Below are 25,158 nucleotides of genomic sequence, written 5' to 3' on the forward strand. Positions count from 1 at the left end.
TATCACACTCTTTTTTTTTTTTATCACATTGGTGTCACGAGAAAGAACTGTTCTAGTTTTTTGTTGTTGTTGTGGTTTTTCCATGTGAATTGATTCACAAGGAAACAACTTTTAGCCATCGCGGGTGTTATGTAGTGAACATATTTCACAGTACAGTAGATTATCTTATTACGGCCACTGTGTCTCTCACACTGTTTATTTTTTAATGTATGTCTCTCCATTGCAGTGTTTCGACAAATGTCAGTGAAGTCTTATTTCCATAAAGGTTGTGTGTGTCAAGATCAAACTCAGGTGTATGAAATTGAATTTTCAACCACTGTCACCACTTGAAATGTGAGTACCACAATCAGTTAGCATGTAGATGGCAGTAGTGGACTGGTCTCTAATATGTTGTGTGTTATAGTACCTTCATCATGTTATATCTGGTTTACAGAAGTATAATTTACTGAATAAACAATAGATGCATTACAAAAGAATGCATATTGTTATTCGATAAAACATAATACTCCATCAGGCTGGTGGAATGGAATTAAAGTGGAGATAATGAATAGGATGATTGGCCAAGGTGAAAGGAGGCTGCGAGTGACGTCACTATTTACATAAAAGTGAGTGCATCCCAGGCTTGATTTAACACAATGCACACTGAATGGTTGCATAGATATTGCTTTAGGAAAGTGTTGATTGTGTCAATGTTATGTGCAAAAGTTAGTTCTGAATGTATGGTGCCTTCAATAAAGGTGCCTTCAATAAATAAAACCCTGTGATTTCTGAAATCTTTATCATTTTTAAGAATTTGAATGTCAAGTGTCAAGACCTTCCAGACAGAACTTAACAATCATTCAGCTAGCACAATATGAAATCAGATAATAATAAAAACAACATGACACAATTATGTAAACATGTTTCTACTTAAGAACGAAAAAAAGAGAAAACACACCCCCAGAAACATGCACTTGACCCACATAACTGTTATAAAAGTAGAGCAGGTCCTGATGGTAGCGGGTACTAAAGGTTATATTTATTGTTACCACAGAGGCCTCCTTACACTCTGGTCTACTGAATGTTGCTTCATGAAAGCCACCGTCAGCATTTCTGACAGTCTGGAGAAAACATTGATCCACACTTGAAAATGTTGTCCCAAGGCTACAATAGAAATTAAATGGGTAAATGTATTACTTTTAAATGCATTATATTTATTTGGCAATATTAAACAAAGAGCTACAACGAATTACATAAAACACAAAGCAAAGGTGATCACAATCCTTACTGAATCCTACGTGTCAAGGTTATAGGCTATGCTGAGTATTTATGACCAAGATCATTGATTACAGATCTATGAGGGCTGTTGAATTTGGGTTGGCGATAACTTATTTTAATTAATTTATTATATATTATTTAATATTTAGGACAATGTACAGTGCAATAACAAACATCCATTTGACAAAACAAAATCCAAACAAAATCCATAACAAAAATTACATAGAAGTTAATTTGACTTAACTTGTTTTATTAAATCAAACAGCCACAACATAAAGTACAAGTGTGTGAAGTCACATGTTGACAGTAGAGAAAGTGTGTTTGATTAACACATACCTAACACTAATTCACACTACACTAACCAAGCTGAGCGCTAATTGTCTGGCCTGGTTACTCATCCATCCACCATAGTTGCCTAAACAGTTCTGGAAAGGACAATGTAAAAGGAAAACATCTGAGTCAGCACAGTATGGTTTGGTAAGCCCTGTAGAGTCTGAAGCCCAATAGGGCCTAGGCATTGTTACCAATACCATGAACAGAAGTGGAAGGGCTTGATCCTAGTGTGTATGACATAATTCCATTACAAGTCTGCTGTTACTATACAAATCTGTTGGCAATGGCCAACAGTTTGGAATAGTCTCCCTCCATTTTGCGCAGGTGTGTAGGTAAAGGCACCTTGATCCTAGTTCCAGTAGGGTTGCCGTTGTCTTCTATCAGGACAACATTGTTCGAGTCAAAGCGTGGATTCATTCGTTCTCCGGGCATCTTGTGTCCGACAATAAGTGCCTTCTTCTTTTGTCCTTTGATGGCAAGTAAGACTCTGTCACCCACTTTGCCAACCCCGTTCTTTGTGTACACATGGATGACTCTTGGAGCGCGATGGTATGGAGTGGTCCCAAGAGGGCTGTTATCAACAACACGTACTCTGGTCATTTTTTGGATGGCAGCGGCAGCTGCTGACACACTGTGAGAGAGTGAAAGAATGTGTGTGAGAGAGAGAGAGAGAGAGAGAGAGAGAGAGAGAGAGAGAGAGAGAGAGAGAGAGAGAGAGAGAGAGGGGGGGGGGGATTATACTCTGCGTTAATTCAAGGTATAATTGGCCAACACACAACTCTTTCAAAGTAAATGAACAGAAAAGACTACCGAAGATGTGTAAAAACCAGAGCCTCTTTCTTTGATTCTGCCAGTTGAAATTACCTTGTAGGTACATTTAGCCAAAAGTGTGGTAAATTAGCTACATCATAAAGTATTTGATGTGTTAAATGTTAAGCACACACACAAACAATATCATGGAAATGGAAATATCAAAATGCATGCTTGTGTGAAAGTGTAGCCTAAATAATAATAATATCATAATAATAATAACCTTTATTTGTATAGCGCTTTTCCTGCAAACGTTGCAGCTCAAAGTACTTTAATCATTATATAATCATCATTTAATCGTTTAGTAATTTAAAGGCAATATTAAAAAGATGGGTTTTTAGTCTTGACTTATATACATATTACATATTTTGCTGAGGTTGCATCCCTAATGTAAACTGGCAGTGCATTCCACAATCTGGGTGCATAAAATGAGAATGCAGCCTCACCAAATCTCTTCTTTTGTCAGGGTATATACAGGAATCTGGAGGTTAATTTCAATACCTTTCTAAGACTTTTTAAAGACCTTGTCAATATTTTTCCAGACCTCACCATCACTTGGAGCTGTAACCGTTTACATCAGTGACACGTTTAACTTAACAGTTTTAGTTTGCAATAGACTAGACCACTATTCCGGTTTATCTTAGTTTTTAAATAAAACGAATACATTCACAAACTTTTACTAAAAAGGTTTTAGGACTCAAACTCTTTGGACAGAGTCTAATTCAGAAAAATACCTAGAAAATTCAAGACCTCATAACATCGTGGTAAGACTTTTTAATACTTATTAAGGGTCTTGATTTCCCCCAAATTGATTTATCAACTTTTAATACTTTTCAAGACACCGCGGATACCCTGTTTGTACAGATAAATGATAAATGCTCACCTGAAAGCCCTTCTCTGGTGCGTTAGTGATGACAGCTCGGCGAGGAGCCCGCGGAAGGATCTGTAAAGAAGAGCCATGGTGCTGCCGACCTGATGAGAGAAAGCAGTTAGTTAGAGAGTAGCGCCATAAAACATGGAATATTGTTCACTAGAAATGTGATCATTCGGTTAAGCAAGCTAGTTAGCTAGCTACAGTACCTTTCATACATGCGCCGTGCCAATGTCAAAACCGCGTCATCAGAAAGCGACTTCAGTTCATCCCCGTCGTGGCTGAGTCTCAAAACTATTTTCTTGATTCCTCTCCTCCACTCTCATCAACATTGAACGCATTGGAAACATAATAACCGAGGTTCCTCTAACTAATTATATTCTTTATGTGTATACTATATTGGATTAACTCCCTCGGACCTCCTCCTCATATGTTTCTTAGAAGGGGGCGAGGAATCCAGAAAATACTTTTGAGATTCGGCCTATGTTTCATTTCACTCTATTTACCGAGTGTGAATGTTAAGTTGGAAGCCCCAATAAATGCCCTCAGGGACCCCCAGCCTGGAGAAATGCACTGGAATAAAACAAAAGACTGTCACCCCCCCCCCCCCCCAAACCAACCCGAACAAAAATGATATTATATTATTATAACTACTTGCATACTATTGGATTACTTGTAAGCTACTTGACTACTGTACTGTATCATATTGCATTTCATCTCATTGTATTATTATTATTTTTTTGCACAATCGAAGCCACTGTAGTACCATGACTTTATTACATTATTACTGTAATATTTCTTATTTTTTTTGTTATTTACTTTATTATGATTGTGAATTTGTATCTTGATTCTGCAATGTCATGTAATGTTGAGGAACTAAAGCCAATGCATTTTTACTCACGTGTTCTTATCATTATTATCGTTATTATTCTTATTATTATAATATTACTTGGGGGGATGGACATAAATAATAAAAGCGATTCTGCCTGGTCTGATTCTGACGTTGGTTAAACGTCATAACAACGCGCTGGATTCGGGCGGATAGAAAGAGAAACCTAGAATCTAACACCACCCATCCCTCTCACTCAAAACATAAGGCTGTGTCCATTCTATGTGTTCCATTAATGCTGTATCCTTTCTATGTGTTCCATTTCTATGTGTTTCTGACGCCCTGTTCCATGTCCACGCCCCTCGTCAGACTCCACTCTGCCTGGCTGGGCTGGTTGGAAGTCTAACCGGCTGCTAAGCCTCTTAATAACCGTGTTTCTGGCGTAACATCACTACAACCAGGGGAGTTAGTGTGTTAGTGATTTCTGTGTGTGTGGGGACCACCATCATTCAATCGCTGGATAAAAAACCATCATCCAAAGGCTTTTGTTATCAGGTAAGCTTTACTTGGTATTTTACCATTATCATGACATTCTCGCACTGCGTTTTAAGCTAGCTAGCTAGTTGGTAACCATGGCTGCCGTGCGCTCGTGAATCACCATCATCATCGCGGCTAGAAAGATTAGCTGCTAGCGTCTCTGTCGTAGCTATCTTTAGTTATACCATTATTAACACCTGAGCGCGTTTATGATTAAAAGCATCCGCATACTAAATTGACAGCTAGCAAACGTTAGGCACGTCCGATGTTGGATCGCTAAGCTAGTCACAACGGGTGCGTTCGTGAATACGCTCTGGAAATCTTGATCAGCACTCGTGGAATGCCTCTTGTCCAATCGAATGACTCCGTTCCTTTATGACGTTGAAGCCAGTGTGCGCTCCGGCGCTCTCAGAGGGGAGTTTACGAACGCAGCCAATGTAAGCTACACAGAAGCATCTCCTAGTGTCTGGCTCGCTCCTGGCCATTGTGCTCTAGCTAGCTAAATAAGCTAATAATATCATAGCTAGTAAGGCTGTGAGGCTATTTTTCGGCAAATCGTGTTCCAACGTTCGTCAGCTCAAGTCAATCCAAGGGCGAACAATGAATGTGTCATGTATGTTTCATGTTTGAATACATACATACATAATGCAATGCCATCGTCGATGACCCGAATGATCATAATAATGTGCTATTTGAAATATATTAGGGCACAGGCCAAGTGTGTGTCTGAAGATAATCCGTCACTAGATTAGTGTTGATGGCTAATAAACAGGCTATGATCGACTACTAGACAATAATTTGACCGTTTTAACAATCTCCTGTCATTACTCTGACTGTCATGGGCCTAAAAATGACAGTGCGACAACAGATTTCTGAGATTGGCTACAGACTACGGGTGCGTTCGTGAATTCGCTCTGAGAGCGCCGGAGCGCACACTGGGTCCCACGTCACAAAGGGACCGAGTCATTTGATTGGACCAGAGACATTCCACGAGTGCTGATCAGATTTCTAGAGCGTATGATACGAACGCACCCAATGGGATCGCTTATGGCCTGATAGCTGGAGAGAGGGGAGGTATGGTGGTGTCCTGAGAACATGAGATGGCTACCTCGTTTTTCATTTTGTATTCATGAAGAACCAAACCCCACTAAGTGTTGGTGACAAGGCTTTGGTGAAATATTGATGTGCTTAATTCCGTCAGCGAGAAAGCAGACCTGTGATACATGCCTCATGTTATAAGCTATTTATTCATAAACCCCACCTGTTTCTCTCTCCAGCACATTTAGTTGGACATACACAGCCTTTCTCTAAACAGAATCCCCCCTGTGGAGGGAACCACTCTTTTTCTGCTTAAATGTTCTGCTTTCATAATATCATCATAACAGTTTGTGAGTTTAGAATGATAAGGTTCTATCTCCGTTTAGGGCAGTTCAGAGATATTGAGCATCAAAGTTTTTACATTCCATTATGTTTTGTGAGATTCTTATGTTCATTATGTTTTGTGAAAATCCTTTGTATTTTATTCATTACAAACTAAAAAATGTCAACATTTTAAAAATAACACCACACAGACATTAATAAACACCTAATGGATCAGATTATGTAAAAAACTCAATTTTGACAAAAATGGAGATAGAACCTTATAATTCTAACGTCACGAGTTGATGAAGCTTGTTCTGAAGATTTGATCAGGCTGCTGAACAATCCAGTGCTCAATGTTTCCCTCTCCTCTGTTGCCCCAATAATGCTTGTTTACATCAAGTCTATTACACCATTGTGTTCTGGTAGACCGCTGTGGAAATGGTGGGTCCATTTAGAGATTTCCACCAGGAGGTCATATTAATCTACCCTTTTTTTTTGCGTGGTCAAAAAGGTAAACAGAGGGTTGGTTACACAGTAGTGTTAACACAATGTAGAGCCCCTTTATGCACAGATTTCTACTGTTATTAAGTAACTCGATTACTGTTTTTTAGTTTCTTAGCGGTTTATGGCAGTGTATGCATTCATTTTCACTGACCTTACAAGCATAATGTCAAAGGATTAGGTGAGCAATTTGAATGGCCAACATGTTAATTTTATTTTCGTCATGGGTTAGCACAGTGTCCACTGTTGCTTGCTTTTTACTCCAATATTTTGTGAACATTTATTTATTCAACATATATTAGGCTTAGGTTACCTGACATCACTGGTAGCTCTATTTAGATTTGCCAGAGAAAGTCCTGGAAAGCAGCAAGTTCTTTTGCTCTCTCAGAACAGTGTCAGGTGTGTCAACAACTCTGTCAGGTGTTTATTGATTGATTTATTATTCAGTGAGCGTTGACAGAACTCTGAGCAATCCAGTCTTGTTTTAACCTGACCTACCTAGCCTGATTTCAACTAGCTCCTTGTGATCTCATCAGAAGTCTGCCTGGCATTGTTCTGGATTGTGTTTAGGTTTTATGTTGCCATGTTTGATATTAAAGGATGTCTCACTGGCTCCTCTGTGACCAGATTCCTATGATTGCAGGTAGATTGGGCGGTACCCTGACATCGTCATAATCCTGTGCTGCTCAAGGCTTAGGCCCAGGCTTTGTGCAACAGTATCAGTGTTAATGACTGACAGGCTACAGCCCGCCAGACCAATAGCTTCCACTGAAGCCTATTTAAGATTGTCATCAAAGACATGTATGTCTCTTTCTTATCTAAGGAATTCTCAAAAATGTAAGTCAACTCATGGCAACTAGCCTAAATGTTGTCAAACAGGACACCTCTATGGTTGTACTCATGTCAAGGCATAGGCCTATTAATGGTTTAACTGGAACATCTTTGCTTATGTTGAAAGATCTCCTCCAGTCAAAAATGTAAGATGAAAATCCATGTTGTTGTAAGTATCAATATACAAACATTTGTCAGAAAAAAATTAATTTTGTTCAGAATATAGGGTAGATTTAGTACCAAAGTCTACATTTTTATCAAGTTATGTCCTTTTCATCACGTGCGTTCTGACGCCATTGAGGTTTATCTATTTTTCTTTTTTTTGGACGACCTGCTCAATATTATAGACTTTACAACCCCAGTGGTTGAAATTGTTCTAGGCCTGACGTGCTCGTGGATTCTCAACAGCGCATGAGTGATGATTAAATATCTTGGGTATTAATTCTAGAGCTCAACAGATGTATTGGAGGCGCACTGATATTATCGTCCGACATTGACCTTTTACTGAAATATCTGTATCAGAATATTCCTCCGATAATGCACCAAAGATGAGTGTCAGCCTCACATTCTGAAATTGTAGAAAATAATCATTTGTAATTGGGTCTTTCTAGAGCATGTTTTTATGCATTAATAAACTTGTTTATTGGCGTTTGCTGTTAATGGAGTGCCTACTGGAATGGCTGAATTGAGCAAATTATCTTTAGCTCTTTGAAATTAGCACAGCTGCTAACTAAAAGGATGTTGTATCCATGAATTTAGAGCAAAACATTCTAGCAAACTTCTGTCACACACAGCTTGGGTGTCTAGTTCCAATAAACCGAATGGGTTGCACAATACATGTTTGTTTACTCTTGGGAACAGAGCGGATCTTACCACTTTGATAAAGTTCATCTTGGAGAGGGGGGAGGACTGGAATAAACCATTACTGGAAATGTCAGTGGTTGGTAACCAGAAAGAGCAGGGGGTATTCTAACAGTATGTTTTCACAGTGCATTTTTGTATGTTGTTGTAAGTGAAATGTAACTTATTTAACATAGCCTAATTCAGTGGATGATCAAACTGTACCACAACAAGGTCGATTGAACAGCAAATCACTGTTATCACTATGTGCGTAGTACAAGTACATAGTACAAGTAACTGTGCACATACAATACATAGCCTAAATGTTGTGCTATTTATCAATGGAGAATGATATGAATGTTTGCCTAATCAGCATTAACCTTTCCTATGAAAACTGATAAAACACAAATGTGTACAGATTATCTTTTTTATATCACTGCAGATACAGTGCCCTACATGTGGTCCAGTGGTCTACATATGTCCATATCGGCATGGGTTAGAATCCGACCCATGCCGCCCTGCTGACATACACTTACTTACCTGTCTTTCCCTACTGTCTCTGTCCCCCCCCAAAAAGAAGAAAATAAATACTAGAGTGGGACTGCCACACTCCAAGAAATAACCTTAAAAGGGCATATTTGGTGAGGCTGCATTCTCATTTTATGCGCCCAAATTGTGGAATGCACTGCCAGTTTACATTAGGGATGCAACCTCAGCAAATATGTTCAAGTCAAGACTAAAAACTCAAGTCAAGACTTTTTAATAATCCCTTTAAATGACTAAATAATTTAATTATGATTATATAATGATTGGAGCACTTTGAGTTGCAACGTTTGCAGGAAAAGCGCTATACAAATAAAAGTTATTATTATTATTATTATTATTATTATAGATACCACTAGAACTTGTCTGCTTGTCTTAATTGCTGATTGTTCTGCTGACAGCAGCAGCAGAATGTGGGGTATTCTAAAGTGTACAGAGACACACAGTCTGCTCGAGTACCAGCAAATGCCTCCAAATTCATTGGATGGTGCTACATCATATAGTAAAACAATGACCCAGAACATACTGCCACGGCAACTAGGAGGTCTTGACCTCAAAACAAAACATGGCTGCAGTACAGGCCTGGCAGAGCGTCACCAAAAAAGAGACCCAGCATCTGGTGGGGTCAGAGGGTCAACAACAGACTTCAGGCAGTTATCGCATGCAAAGCATTGTTGACCAAATAAACATGAGTGCTTAAGTTGAACGTTTGCTAAATCTGTCCCATTACTTTTGGGTACCGTGAAACAGGGGGGAGGGGGGGGGGAGTAAGCAAAGCATATATAAATGGTGTAATTTCTGAATAGATAAACCAACACAAATACCATAAAGGCTGAGAATTAGGGCTGGGTTCAAAAAATCGATTTCCCGATTCTGAATCGATCTTCATTAAAATGAGCGATTATCGATTCATAAATCCCGAGATCGATTTTTTTTTTTTTTTTTTTTTTTGCTTGCAGCTTCAACCCGCAACGAGATCTCGTGGCCAGATCTCGCGCTACACGAATTTATCATATCTCACGCAACGTGAGGTCTCAACACTAAAATCTAAAAACATGGCGATGGCAGGGACACTCAAGTCACCACCAGGCTTAAAGTCAGATGTCTGGGTGCATTTTGGATTTAAAAAATGTGACGATAGAGATGAGCTGGACAAAAGCAAAGTCATATGTAAATAAAAAGTACATTCATGTAACTGCTTTGGAGTCAATTCATTGATATGTTTAACAATGCTACATGTTATAGGGTTCCTTGAACCATTTATAGCATTAGTTCAGAGAATCTCTTTCATATTCAAGCAAAAATGTATATTGTAACTAGATCGAATCGGAATCGAATCGAATCGAATCGAATCGTGAATCGAATCGAATCGGGCTGTGAATCGAGCTGTGAATCGGAATCGAATCGTTTTGGGAAATCAGTGGCGATACCCAGCCCTACTGAGAATCTATGACCTCATTACCTGTTTCATTTCAAATCCAAAAGTTTAGAACGTAAAGAAGCTTCTCTGTCCCATTACTTATGTATATCTGGGAATTTTGACCCCCATAAATCAGCATCGGTATCGGACTATGAATTTGTTTGTTTTAGGCCGGAGCTGAGTGCAGTTCAGATATAAGCTATTTGGTAAGGTTCCGTTCACAGAGTGAAACCCTGCCAGTCTGACGGAGATGTTTTTAGCGCAAGTGAAGTGACCCACTGTTTTTGATTCAAAAGAAAGCTAAGGCCTAGCTCTTGTTGCGTAATCAGTCAGTCAAGTTATTTGCGGTCTGAGTCTTGCCGAGCATGTCTAGTTTTACTTCTGGTTAGGCTGGGTCCAAACAGATTTACCAGCATCAGCATGTTGTACATTCTAGATAAGATTTGCCTCGTCCTCATCTGAGGGACTGTTCACAGACTGATTTTTACCGTCACCAAATTGTTAGTGTCATTTGTTCTCCCATTCTGGAGTTTACTGAATGCCTAAATTTAGTTAAAAAAAGGGATCATGTGCATTTCTCCCTCATTGCCTTCATCCCCTTATGTTTGTTTGTATTTTGAGAATGTCTGCCAGACCTGTGGTACCATAGCAACCAGCATCAGGTAGGTAGATAGTGGCACAACGTTTCCAAGCTGAGTGATTTAGTGTGTAGATGTGGTATGGCTTATACTAGCCTACTTCTGTAGCGGTTTAGTGACTGACACACAGTTTTTTGTTTATTCGTTTTTTTAGTCCCACTCATATTTTTCATTTTATTGGACAGATATCTATAGGCCTAATGGAGACAGACAGGAAAGTAAGGAGAAGAAGGGAGAGAGGGCATGTCAGCAGGGCATGGGCCGGATTCGAGCCCATGCCGACATGGGCATATGTGTGCACTGTAGACCGCGGTGCTAGCCCACTGGACCACCCCAGGCCACAACAGTTTTTTATTGTTTGCAAGAAGGTGACTGACTGATACGACCTGAGTCATGTCTCATGTCTGTCGTGCCTTCACTGTTGATATCTGTTACGTGTCTTAGCCATCCATCTCTTTCTGCAGATTTATTGAGAACATCTATACCGGATTCCTTACATGAGTCTGAACTCATGAATGCATGTTCAGACTCAGAATCATGAAACACAGGACGTGAACTCAGAATCATGACATCACGTCCCGTGTTTCATGATTCCGAGTCTGAACATGCATGGTATTTATTTGTCATCCGTTTTGCTGCTCTCCTATCCTACGATGGTAGATGAAGCTGTCTGTGTCCCAATGGATAGAGACCTGGTAACGGGCCCAGCAGTGTAGTTAAAGGGCACAGCGGGTTCGTTGTCTCCTCTCTCTGGGTTGACTTGTCTGTTTGAACCCTCTGCCCTCTATCAGTCTATTGTTCATCGACACAGCATCCTCCCTCTCTGGTGATGTCACAGCATTCCAGGGAAGAGTATAAATGAGTTAGTGTTAGGGCAGATGAGCAACAGTGTTAATGTTGGTGTTAGTGGGTCGAAGGGCAGATGCACAGAACTCTGAATTTGTGTATTTACATGAACACGAGATTGCCTATTAGTCTCCTCCACAGAAATTGAATTTGAGAGCTACTTTTAGTCAATTCCATAGAAAGCATTGCCTCCTGAACACTGACACACACCTGCTCCAAGTTAGCGCTTTTTTTCAGAAAATCAATAGGACCTGTTTTATGATGATAACAAATGGTACAGCTGCCGACTGTTAGTTCTGTGCCGAATCAAAAGGTTCTGTCAGTGGAGCATAATTAGTGCAAATCACATACAGTTCTTGTATAGGCCCTACCCCCTTAAGTCTTGTGGCTTCATGTTTGAGAGAGAACTAGTATTTCTTGTAGCCTTCCTAGATAAAGCGTTAGATTGCACGAGGTAAAGATGCCTCTGATATTACACATCTAGCCTGAGAGGTAGTGAACGGTGCGTGATTGTGTGTCTTAAGTTTGGGGGTTTTACGCCCTGTAATTTTCCAGCCAAATACACATACAGTATGTCAGACAGAGAGCACCAAAGCCTCATCTAAGAGATAAGCTAGCCTGCGTGTTCCTTGGCCTCTTTACTTATTCCTCTGTTGTCCTAACATCAACCCTTTCACCATGCTATTGACTTTGACTGAAAGCATTCTAGTTAGGAACAACGCCTGGCAGATGCCCAGGGATATTGTTCAGTCCAACTGAAGAATTATGGCTTGAGGCACTCCGAACTGGATAGCCTACATTGCTTGAGAGTTTATTTGATTTGACATAATTTCGGGGGGGAGAGAATAAACATACAGCAAGTAGGCTATGCATCTGAACCCAGACAATAGCACAGGAAAGCTACTGAAGACCTTTATTTCCAACGTGGTCCCCGTCCACCACAACACTCAATGATGGTCAACAGACAAGACATTGAGGCGTCCAGACAACAAACCTGATGACTCAAAATATACAGTTCCTGTGATCTTTGATCGCAGTGGTGGTGTGGCAAACTTGTGACACTGATGCTGTGGCAAAGGCTATTGAAGATTTGTTTGTCTGAGGGTGGGGTGAAAAATCGTCATTTCCAGTGTTGGTTTGAATTTTACCTTCACCGGATCAAATTAGCAACACCCAAATATGGTAGTATCCAACTGCAAGTTACAGAAATGTTGTAAACCTTATGGTGGATGGTCTACAGCTGACTCTGTATCGATACCAAATGTATCTCACTCTGTTTCAAGTATTTGTGTTCCTGGTGATGATGTAGATGCAGAAGTACAATACAATATTTCTTATTCTGCTAGAATTGGGCTTTATGGTAATACCATAATGTACAGTACATGGACAGTGGATTGAAGCATTGGAACAAACCCTCACTCATTGGAAATGTCTGTTTTTTATAGATGGACATACCATTTTTTTCCGGTGAGAGTTAGGTCAAAATGACATTATGACTGCATTGCCCACAGCAACCCAACATTCAGTTACAATGATTGGAACAAGAATTGATATGGATCAGATTATACCTTTTATTAGATTATAAATACTCTTGTTGTTATGTTTGTTGTTATGCCTTTTGGTTGACCGCAAAAGAGGGAGAGAGGAGGAGGATAGAGAGGGAGAGAAGGAGAGAGAGCAGAATGGAGTCGGCACACCAGAGAAAGAGAGCAAGAACCAGGTGAGAAAGTGGACAGGTAGTCAAGACCACATAAGTAAGTAGCCTTGAGAACCGATGGTTCTCGAGCCTAATCATGGCCCATAGGGCAGGAGCCTATCTCCTGTTTCAGTAGCGCGAGGCGGCTTGGGGTCCATGCCACGGCCCATGCCACCTCCCCAAGGCAGCAAACCTAGTGGAAGCACTGCACTCCAATACTTTGACTTTGTTGTCCGTAAGCCATTTTACCACTTTGGAAGTGTGCTTGTCCATTTGGAAGATCCATTTGTGACCAAGCTTTAGCTTCCTGGCTGAAGTCTTGAGTTGTTGTTGTTGTTGTTGTTGTTGTTTCAATATATCCACAGAATTTTCCTTCCTCATGATTCGATCTATTTTGTGAAATGCACCAGTCCCTCCTGCAGCAAAGCACCCCCACAATATGATACTGCCACCCCGTGCTTCACGGTTGGGACGGTGTTCTTCGGCTTGCAAGCCTCCCCCTTTTTCGTCCAAACCTAACGATGGTCACTATGGCCAAACAGTTCCATTTTTGTTTCGTCAAACCAGAGGACATTTCTCCAAAAAGTCAGGCTTTTTTTATGGTGATTTTGGAGCTGTGTGTCCTCCCTTGCTGAGCGGCCTTTGTCGACGTAGGACTTGTTTTACAGTGGATATAGATAAGTTTGTACCTGATTCCTCCAGGTCCTTTGCTGCTGTTCTGGGATTTATTTGCAAGTACGTTCATCTCTAGGAGACAGTATGAGCAGTATGACGGCTGGTCCCATGGTGTTTATACTTGCATACTATTGTTAAGTACGGATGAACGTGGTACCTTCAGGTGTTTTGAAAATGCTCCCAAGGATGAACAAGACTTTCTGATTTGCATGGAATTGTGATATAGTGAGTTATAAATTAAATAATCTGTCTGTAAACAATTGTTGGAAAATGACTAGAAGATGTTCTAACCGACTTGCCAAACTATACTAACAAATTGACTTCTGTGCATCGACTACTGTGCAATTGAATAGCATTTTTGGACTCACTCTCAAGTGAGTGAGTCCTATTGTGATTGACAATTACGTGTATTGATTGATTGATTGATTGATTGAAAACCTTTATTGTCCCCAATGGGGAAATTTTGTTGTCAAACAGCTCAGTTAGGGCAGAAAACATTCAGTACAGAAAACAGAAAAACATTCAATAAAAAACATAAAACAGTGCAGGCTCAATAAGTAAAAAGTTCCAAAAGTTCCATCTCCAGGTCTCCCCCACCCTGCAGGGCCTGGTTGTAGAGTCGGAGTGCAGCTGGAATAAAGGACTGTCCAAATCTTTTTGTACTTTGACGGGGGAGAACAAATCTGTGGCTGAACTTGCTCCTCATCCCTGCCAGCTCGCAGTACATCGGGTGGGAGGGATTGGCCAGCATGGCCGCCAGTTTTTTCCCCATCCTCTGTTCTGCCACCACCTCTAGGCTGTCCAGCCCGGTCCCCACCACAGAGCTGGCCTTCTTCACCAGTTTGTTTAGCTTCGCAGCATCCCTGGCACAGATGTTTCCACCCCAGCAGGCCACGGCGAAGAACAGAACGCTGGCAACCACCGACTGGTAAAACATTTGCAGCAGCTTGTTGCAGACACCGAAAGACCTCAGCCTTCTCAGGAAAAACAGTCTGCTCTGCCCTTTCCTGAGAAGAGCCTCGGTGTTGTCAGTCCAGTCCAGTTTGTTATTAATTTGTACTCCCAGGTACCTGTAGGAGTCCACCCTCTCGACTTCCACCCCCTTGATGGTGATGGGGGCTGGGGTCCTTCTCTTCCTCCTAAAATCCACCACCAACTCCTTTGTTTTGCTGGTGTTAAGCAAAAGGTAGTTGGTGTCGCACCACTGCACGAAGCTCTCCACCAGGGCCCTGTACTCCTCATCCCTGTCGTCTGTGATGTAACCGACGATAGAGGAGTCATCCGAAAACTTCTGCAGGTGGCACTGGTCGGAGCTAAACTGGAAGTCGGAGGTATAGAGGGTGAAGAGAAAGGGTGACAGAACAGTTCCCTGGGGGGCACCGGTGTTGCACACCACCACCTCAGACTGACAGCCCTGCAGTCTCACATACTGACGCCTGTCTGTGAGGTAGTTGTGGATCCAAGCCGTCAGGGAGTCCTCCACACACATCACTGCTAGTTTGTCAGCCAGCAGTGATGGCTTGATAGTGTTAAATGCACTGGAGAAGTCGAAGAACATGGTCCTCACCATGCTCTGTGGCCTCTCCAGGTGTGTGTAGGCCCTGTGCAGCATGTAAATGATGGCGTCCTCCACCCCCATGCTCTCCTGGTATGCAAACTGCCGGGGGTCCAGGAAGTCCTTCACCTGGGGCTTAAGGTGTTGCAGCACTAGCCTCTCCAGGATCTTCATGACCTGTGGTGTCAGGGCGACAGGTCTGTAGTCGTTTGGGGTGCTGGGCCGTCCCTTCTTTGGCACTGGGACGATGCAAGAGGTCTTCCAGAGCTGTGGCACCCTCCTCAGTCTTAGAGATAGACTGAAGAGATGTTGGAATGTGTCCGCCAGCTCTCCAGCACACACCTTCAGAACCCTGGGGTTGATGTTGTCTGGACCTCTGGACTTGTTCACATTCACCCTGGAAAGCTGCCTTCTCACCTGCTCAGATGTTATAAAGCTGTGAGTACCGGTGTCTCCAGGTGTGAAGCATGCTCCCTGGCTCCTGGTGTTGGTAAGGGGAGGCAGTTGCTGCTGGGGTGCTGCTGGGGTGTCAGGGGGAGTGGGGGCTACTGTTGCCAGGGGTGCGGTACATTGGAGAGGGGAGGAGAGGGTCGGGGGCTGTGGGGGGTGACAGGGGGATGGGGGGGGTGACAGGGTCGGGGGCTGGGTCGGGGGCTGGGTCGGGGGCTGGGTCGGGGGCTGTGACAGGGTCGGGGGCTGGGTCGGGGGCTGGGTCGGGGGCTGGGTCGGGGGCTGGGTCGTGTATTGTGTATTCAAAGTTAATACCTTTTTTCCTGTTTCTCTAGGTGTTAAAGATGCTGCAGTGAGCATGTACACTGTGCTGATCCTGATGATGGGTGTGTGGGGGGCCGGGGCGTGGGGGGCCGAGTCGTGTCCCAACTGTCCCACCCAGCAGGCCAACACCTCTGGGGACACCTCCAGGGACTACTGCTACACCGCCCGCATCCGCAGCACCGTGCTCCAGGGCCTGCCCTTCGGAGGGGTGCCCACCGTCCTCGCCCTCGACTTCATGTGCTTCCTGGTGAGTGATCCGCCCCCCCCCACAGTCATATAAAGCAGTGGTTCTTGTGGCCTGGGGTGGTCCAGTGGTCTAGCACCACGGCCTACAGTGCACACATATGCCCATGTCGGCATGGGTTCGAATCCGGCCCATGCCCTGCTGACATGCCCTCTCTCCCTTCTTCTCCTATTTTCCGGTCTGTCTTCACTGTATCTGTCCAATAAAATGAAAATATGAGTGGGACTGCCCCACTCAGAAAAATAACTTAATAAAAAAAGCAGTGGTTCTCAAACCTCTCCTCGGGGGGACCCCGCAGCCACTCCACATAACATTTGATCTGTTCCACCACCAGCACACCTGTTTCAACTAATCAAGTACAAAGGAATTTATGATTTGTACTTGATTAGTTGAATCAGGTGTGCTGGTGTTGGAACAGATCAAATGTGTGGAGCGGCTGGGGGTCCCTCGAGGAGAGGTTTGAGAACCACTGATATAAAGGTCAGGGGTCATAGCTGAGGAGGCCAGAACCATAATATGACACTGCCTGTCAGATCAGTAAAGTCCCACATCGAGGCCCATACTTTTGTTTCATAGACCACTTCAGATTCATCTAGGCCCATTAGACGATCCAGTTTTTTCCTTTGTACACATGTAACTGTAGGCTACTTTCACTGTAGACGTGTCCTAACTGTGTATATATGTATTACATAAGCCTGGTTCAAGAACGGGCCTGGAAACCTGTAGGCTATTTAGGTAAACACCCTGCAGTCCTTGCATAGTGTATGAGTCTACTACTAACTCTGTGTACCTGAGGACATCTCCCTGTGAGTGACGTCAGTGAAGATAACGCTCTTTGACTTAACTTGTGTTTGTTTTTCCCCTTCCTAGGTGCTGCTTTTTGTGTTTTCCATATTACGGAAAGTAGCGTGGGACTATGGGCGTCTGGCACTGGTAACTGACGCAGACAGGTAACTCCCAACATGCTAGCATGCATCGATTAGAGATTAGACAGACTGCTGAGAGTGTACCGCTGTAATGAACGGGTGAGGAGGACCACTGTCAGCAACACTGACCAGAAACTCTGGTTTATGGAGCTAGGCCACTCCCCTGTGTTGTAACTCGTCACCGTGGCAACCTCTGTTTTGTCCTTCTGTAGAATGTTCGGTCTTTATCAAGAGTCATGAGCCAAGATCTCAAACGGAGTAACGAGGAATAAATGTAAACTCTTTGCTTATAGTTTCTCCACCCCCCCACGCCAAGTCAAATGCGTGGTAGTAGTAGTAGTTCCCTCACACGTTTTGCTGTTAAAATATAATTGGTTTATCTGATATTTATGGATGTGGCCTGTTCTTTTCAAATGCCCACACACAAGTATGTGTGGATGGAGGAATGGCCAGGGTCGTGAAGTTTCCCTAGCCCAGATTCTCTGTGAGCAGCCAGCATGGCGCCTGTCCTAATGACCGATTCAACTACTTCCTTTGACTGCTGAGGACAAATGTCTGACAGGGAAGGTGTTGAGAGGAGGGGACCACACACACACACACACTGATTCAGTCTCTCTGAAGCCCGGAAAAAGACATGGTGGGATAATCCATCACATATATATAATATAATAATATATAATATCTATCTAGATATCTTTTATCTAAAGCGACTTACATTGCAGTGAGCACATAAATTTTTCAGTATATAAGGTCCCAGCGGGAATCAAACCCACAACCTAAGTGTTGTCAACGCCACGCTCTACCAACCGAGCCACAGAGGACCACGTCACCTATCTTCATGTGGCTGCTTCAGTGTTTGTGCAGCTGGGTGTCAGAGAAAGCCGGGGGGGGGGGGGGTGGACAAACAGGCCGGGGGCTGATTTTGTAACAGACAGTCTTAAGTGCTGACTCAGAATCAGTGTTTGACTTTTACGACGACTAAACTTGTGGTAGGTTGAGAATGCGGTAGCCGGGTAGCCTACTCAGCCGTATTAAAACGGTTAAGGACAGAAATGGTGTTGGAGCCTGTTTGCCCAGCTGCATGTCTGCTGGGTATTTGTTTGATCTTATTTGCATAAGGAATCCGTTCCAATGAAGTTACATACATGCATTTCAATTTGACAGGTGGTTTCATGTGCACCCAGCAGCCATTTGTAACGTATGCAGATAATATCTGTTGTGTTATGACTATGGATACAATTCTATGGTGCTATATACCGTAGTATACCTTTTACACTGTCGACAGACACATTCTCTCTTAATGCTCACTGCTCACCCTCTGTTTTGGGCTTCTGAAAAATATGTTATGCCAGTTTTTCTGATCCATCGATGTCACCCCAGCCAAAGACCCTCTTTTCCCTAAACGGAGCGTATTGTGACTGGTGGTGGTTAAGGTTAATCTGATCAGTTTCCCCTCCAGGCCAAGCTGATGATCCTCCTGTTTTTGTTTCCCATTTTTGCTGTGAAGACTGGACAAGCGCTACAGCCGCCTGGACGACCGGGAATAGTATGTCCTATCTACCGTAGTCCCTACAGCTCTCTTTTATCTTTCCACTCTTCTTTTTCCAGTCCTTTAGCATTAACTCTCTTTCCTTTCTACCTAGGCTGGTGTTGGTTTGCCTCTCTCTCTCTCCCTCTCTCTCTCTCTCTCTCTCTCTCTCTGGTTGTGTGGGTTCATTCTCTCCCTCCAGGCTTGTTTTAGTGCCAGACTCCTGCTGTTTACTCACCTCATCGTTCAGTTTTTCGCCTGTGCTGCTGGATGTCTCTGTCTCTCTCATTGGACTAATCATATCTGTGTGCGTGTGTGTGCGTGTGTGTGTGTGGGCGTGTGTGTGTGTGTGTGTGTGTGTGTGTGTGTGTCGATCTCTTTGACAAAGCATGCCCTTCCTGTCCTATGTGAGCGCATCGCATGAGGCGCACAGGCAGGACGCTTACAGGGAGAGGTACAGAGATGCACACCTGTGGTTGTGTGTAGAGGAGACTGTGTCTGAGAAGGTTTCTACTTACTAGAGATCTCCTACCCCCCCCCCCTCCCCCCCAGCTCTCTGAGGTCTCTGGAAGAACATGACAGTGAATTATAGCCATGGGTTCTTCTCCTCCCTCATTCCATTAGAGATCTCTGAGAGCTCTGGGTAAACGTTATCCTCTAATTAAGTTTTTTTTACTGGTTTGAATCCAGCAAAGCGCAGGTCCTCCTTCTCAGTCCAGGCCATAAAAAAAGGAACGCGCATCTAACCGTTTAATGAAGTAAAGATAAGAGAGCTTTGCCCTTTTAGTTTAGTCAGACTGTGTCTGAACGCCTGTGTGTTCCGGGGCTTGAGTAGTAGGACCTAGGGGTGGGCATCGACGATCGATAATTGATCGATAAGGATCTTGGTCGATCACAAAATCAAACATTTGGTCGATCACAAAAAAAAAAAAAAAAATTTTTTTTTTTTTTTTGTGATCGACCAAATGTTTGATTTTGTGATCGACCAAGATCCTTATCGATCAATTATCGATCGTCGATGCCCACCCCTAGACTAGGACCTGAACTATGCTGGGTGTGGGTTACCCCTCTGAGCCGAGGTCTGTTCTTGACTACCGGATTTCCTTTTGTGTCTCTTCGAAAACACCCTTTTCTCTAGAACTAGCTCGGGGTCCTTGCTTTCCCATCTCTGTCTAACAACGTTTAATTGGATAGTCTCGGCACACGGTCTCTGTGTCCCTGCATGCAATGGGGCTGTAGAGGTTCTGGCCTATTGCCACGATGGCCTAATTTCCAGAAATGGTGCCATGCGTTGTCAGGCCAACATCCATTTGGCGCGAGGCCTAAAAAACAATTCTAGCCATGTATGTTCTCCACTGGCCACGGCTTGTTTAATCCAAATTCTATACCAGGTTCTGCACTGCTATGCCACTCACCAATTTTTTTTTATTGATTGCACAAATAATTCTCCAGTACCTGGTCTTTGACATGGCCCTTCCCCAAATGGCCAGATTAGGATTGTTGGATTTGGCCAGGCTATAGGTCCAGTGTTTTAGCCCCCAATCAAGCCTGCACCAAGCACCTATCAGGAAGACACAGAATGGGCTTTAGCGAGAGATGCCTCACCTCGAGTGGGATCACCGTAGCGGGATGTTGTTTTTAAGACTTGGGATGGGAAACGACCCAAACACCCTGTCTCCATACTCCTTAGTGTGGACACAGGGCACAGTGAACCTCTCCAGCCCGTTCCAGGGCTAATTGTGTGTCTGACCCCTGTGATTACTCTGTTAATACTCTGGTGATTGTGTTACTGCAGTAGTATCAACACCAATGTGATGACCGCCCCCCAAACTACCCATCAGAATTCCACTGTGTTTGTATGGAGTCCTAAAACAATGCTAATCTCTTCATGTTATATATGTGCGGCTAATGCTAATCTCCTCATGTTATATGTGCAGCGTTGCCTCAGCCATTACGACGGAGACGCCCGAGCGCTACGAGCGTCTGACCTCTGTCTCCAGCTCAGTGGACATTGAACAGAGAGACACTGTAAGTACTTCCTGTGATTAACCTGAATCGTCTGAATCGTGGATGTGTGTTGTGACAGCGGAATGTGCTTGACAACTGAAACTTTACATGATCTCTCTCTCTCTCTCTCTCTCTCTCTCTCTGTCTCTCGTTTTAGGGCTTTTGTTCCTGGTTAACAGCCATCTTTCGCATAAAGTGAGTCTCCCTAATCCAAGGACAATTTGTAAATGATTAGAATGTCAGGGGGCCATGTTTCACCTTTAGCGTTTTCTGTTATTGTGATTATGGGCGTCGATGTCTGACTGTTAGTCTGCTCTGTACAGGGATGAGGAGATCAGGGAGAAGTGTGGGGAGGATGCTGTGCACTACCTGTCCTTCCAGCGCCATATCATTGGCCTGCTGGTGGTGGTGGGCGTGCTCTCTGTCGGGATCGTCCTGCCTGTCAACTTCTCAGGAAATCTTTTGGGTGAGTAATCTGAGTATGGATATCAAGGCAGGACTATGGATATCAAGGCAGGACTTTGACCACTGGGATAAATGACCTGTGAGGTGTCCGTCCAAAGCATGTCACTTTAAAGGTATTCCAGATCATTGGGTTTTAGGACTTTGCAGTTGTTAATCAGTTGCAGGTAGTTGGTGTGTTTTGAAGCCTCATAAGTAATATGATTTGGGCACAAGCACCCGCAGTGGCCGTAGACCTATTGTAACGCTGTTCGTTATTCAGCCCTGTTCCGTTTTCACGAGAAACGGCCATGATGACACCCACAAATAAAACTGAAAAGACACGTCCCAATTTAGAATTTTGGCGCAAAAAAAAAAAAGTTATTCGAATATACTGTAAATCTGATTGACATGAAACTTTGTACATAAGAAGTATGTACCGGTACCCTAACAAGTTTGAGAACAAAAGTGAACGAATGTTTGAGGACGAAAGTGAACGAATGTTTGAGAACGAAAGTGAACGAATGTTTGAGAACGAAAGTGAACGAATGTTTGAGGACGAAAGTGAACGAATGTTTGAGGACGAAAGTGAACGAATGTTTGAGAACGAAAGCGACTCTTCGCTCTGATGGCGAGGTTTCAAACAGGTGGTTCAAAGGATGTGAGGGAAGGGCCGTTATGCTTTCTATCCTTTCTTGACTGTCCGTTCCTACAGATGTTTCAGGTACTTTGTGGTTTCTCAGTTGTCCCCTGTAGTGTCCCCCCCCCCTCCAGCTTTATTTGCTTGACGTTGTGAGAGTCAAACCAAGCTGAAGGTGACTCAACGATGACTCAATGATGCAGGTGTAAAATGCTTGTGGTACTGACTGGTTGGCATCCAGTTTCCTTAGCTTGCGGAGGAAGAGCAGCGTTGACTGACACTTGGCATGACTCAGATGTCTGTGATGGTACCCATATATTTATAGTCCTCCACTCTTTCTATTGCTTTGGCTCTGATGGTGAGGTGCCTGGAAGGGCGTGGTGCTCGTCTGAAGTGGACTACTTCCTTTGTCTTCTCTGCATTCAGGTCCAGGAAATGTATAATAATACATTAGACTTATATAGCGCTTTTCTAGACACTCAGACGTTTTACAAACTGAAAAGATTGAGTAGTAATAATAAAAAGAAACAAAAAAGAAATAAAAGAAAGTATAGGGGTCTAATTAATTTTTTGATTACTAAATCTAAATCTAAGTGTCTTTGTAGGACAATCTACTCTGCATACTGCAATTACACCTAGATTTCGGGCGGAGAAGCGGCGAACAAGCAACGCCAGCGTCCTCTCTCAACCGGCATTTTTCAAAGTTGCCTCACGTCACTGGTTGACAGTTGACCTCAGAGTTGGAGGTGTCTCCAATCACTGTGTCATCTGAGCACCTGATGAAGGTTGTCTCAGGACAGCTGCTGCTGCGGTCGTCTGTGTAGAGTGTGAACATCACAGAGACCACCTAGCCTTGTGGTGAGCCAGGAGCAGTGTTGCCAGATTGGGCGTATTCCCGCCCAATTGGGCTACTTATGATCACACTGGGCGGAATCTAGACTGTGGTTAGGCTGGAAAATAATCCCATCTGGCAACACTGGCCAGGAGATGGTCTTGTCTGTACTGCGTTGGCCTCGGTATCGAACTCAGTGAAGTCATGTAAAATCATGTTGGTCAAATCTGCAGTGAAAGATGTTAAGAGTGTCAGCAAACGGACTGTTCCTTAGACCGAGTGCCAGGATCATTCTGCTTAGTCGCTATACTTGAGAGGATCTTTATTCTGTTCCAAGAATCTCTCGTCTGCCCTCCTTGCGACAGATTTTCTGCTTTCTCTTTGTATGCTGCCTTTGCATCCTTCATTTGTCTGTTCAGCTTGATCTAGATTAGGTTTGACTCTGCTCTATCTCCTGATTGGAAGGCTCGGTTTTCCCCCATTTAGTGTCGTTTTCGAGCTCCTTTGTTATTCAGGGCTTGTTGTTTGAGAACGTCTCACCTTCTTTGATGGAACAATATTTTCCTCACGAAAATCAATAGTCTGTCACTGCCTCTATAGTCTCATATAGCGTGGCAGTTCCCTATCAGTACATTCAGTCCAGTGTTTCCCCTACCATTGCCTTGGGGGGGCGGGCCGCCCTCCCAACAGAACCCCCCGCCCCCCCAAGAAAGAGGAATTATTACTGACGGAGACACCAAACATCTGACAAGCAGGCTAAAATATGCACCCAACCCGAATCTGGCGAGTGGCAAGCCCATAGGCTCGTTGGTAACGTTAGTCCGCCGTAGTCTCGCATAGCCAGAACTATCTCCACACTTCGCGCTGTGCCAGCGCTGGAGAATAATAAGAGATTTTGCGCTAGTGTGCGGGCGAGACGCAATACTTTTTGCCGGCTGTGATGTCTGCAGATTGAAAGTAAGCAAGTTGAAACGTTAGCAAATATAATTGCTGAGTGTTCTGACAGAGAAAGTTGGTTAAAATTGGTCGTTATTATCGTGACTAGAAAGTGACTGACTATAGTTCCATAGTGTAAATAGTGTCAAAGAACTAGCAAGCTAGCTAGCTCAGAGGTGATGAGATGAGCTAGTCTCCTTGCACACTTGCCAGCTAAAAAGCTAACTGGAGGCACTTTATTATTTTACTTAAAGTAGATATACTATCTTTCTTATTCTGCTAGAGTTGGGCTTCATGGTAATACCATAATGGCATATTTACAGTACATGGACAGTGGATTGAAGCATTGGAAATGTCCGTTTTTTATAGTTGAACATACGATTTTTTTTCAGGTGAGAGAGTAAAGTCAGAATGACATTATCTGACTGGATTGCCCACAGCAATCCAATATTCAATTATAATTATGTTATAAATTGATATGGATATTAGATTATAAATACTCTGGCTGTTTTGTTTACCTTTTGGTTGACAGCAAAAGGGAGAGAGGAGGATAGGGAGGGAGAGAAGGAGAGAGAGTAGGATGGTGTCGGCTCGGCACACCAGAGAGAGAGAGAGCAAGAACCAGGTGAGAAAGTGGACAGGTAGTCAAGACCACATAAGTAAGTAGCCTTGAGAACCGATGGTTCTGGAGCCTAATGGCCCATAGGGCAGGATCCTATCTCCTGTTTCCGTAGCGTGAGGCGGCTTAATGTACAAGTACACCCCTGGACATGACGCTGGTATGAGGCAGGGTCTTACCCCCTGGGGGGGGGGTCCATGCCACGGTCCATGCCACCCCCCCAAGGCAGCAAACCTAGGGGAAACACTGCAGTCTATTAGAGTCTTAACGTCGTACTCCCTCCCTCTGCAGTTTAGTTGTATAGGATGGGATAAGGTGTATATATTAGTATAATCGTAATAGAACATGGGTTGTTCCAAGGACATTTATATGTCACTTGGAATGTGATTACATTGAAATTGAAAACGCTTGGTACATCCTTGTATTGGCTTGCTGCTTTCACATATTTAGGAAAAATCATGTGACATAAAACTATGTTTGTCTTTCCCTACATATTTCATGTAATCAGAATACATAATTTAATTATAATATCATGTGTGCGTTCCTTTGAAGCTCACTGTAGCAGCGTAACTTTTTTATGTTATGATGGTAAGGCATCGACTAATCTCAATAAATCACATATTCGTTCAAATCATCAAATGCCTTTCTACCGATATTGCACCTAGAC

General features: G+C 43.3%; 2 protein-coding genes across 2 annotated transcripts in view; one reads left to right on the forward strand and one right to left on the reverse strand.

Moving 5' to 3' along the window:
- Nucleotides 1-1,154: 1,154 nt before the first annotated feature.
- Nucleotides 1,155-3,515, reverse strand: LOC308157722 (large ribosomal subunit protein uL14m-like). The gene is made up of 3 exons (XM_080531330.1): nt 3,481-3,515; nt 3,284-3,372; nt 1,155-2,221 (listed from the first exon to the last, which is right to left on the reverse strand). Exons 2-3 carry the CDS (start codon nt 3,358-3,360, stop codon nt 1,855-1,857), a joined length of 444 nt encoding a protein of 147 aa, XP_080387456.1. The 5' UTR covers nt 3,361-3,372; nt 3,481-3,515; the 3' UTR covers nt 1,155-1,854.
- A 10,320-nt stretch (nt 3,516-13,835) lies between these two features.
- LOC308175798 (CSC1-like protein 2) overlaps nt 13,836-25,158 on the forward strand; it is a gene marked incomplete at its 5' end in the record, with an annotated part of 29,063 nt that continues 17,740 nt past the window's right edge. The window contains 7 exons of the mRNA XM_080550351.1: nt 13,836-13,899; nt 16,330-16,565; nt 17,433-17,512; nt 18,996-19,034; nt 20,954-21,044; nt 21,181-21,218; nt 21,347-21,489. Coding sequence (XP_080406477.1) covers nt 13,836-13,899; nt 16,330-16,565; nt 17,433-17,512; nt 18,996-19,034; nt 20,954-21,044; nt 21,181-21,218; nt 21,347-21,489 — 691 coding nt within the window. The remainder of the gene's footprint in view (nt 13,900-16,329; nt 16,566-17,432; nt 17,513-18,995; nt 19,035-20,953; nt 21,045-21,180; nt 21,219-21,346; nt 21,490-25,158) is intronic.

This window comes from Nansenia antarctica (genome assembly GCF_963989245.1).
Source record: "Nansenia antarctica genome assembly, chromosome: 1".
Lineage (NCBI taxonomy): Eukaryota > Metazoa > Chordata > Actinopteri > Argentiniformes > Microstomatidae > Nansenia > Nansenia antarctica.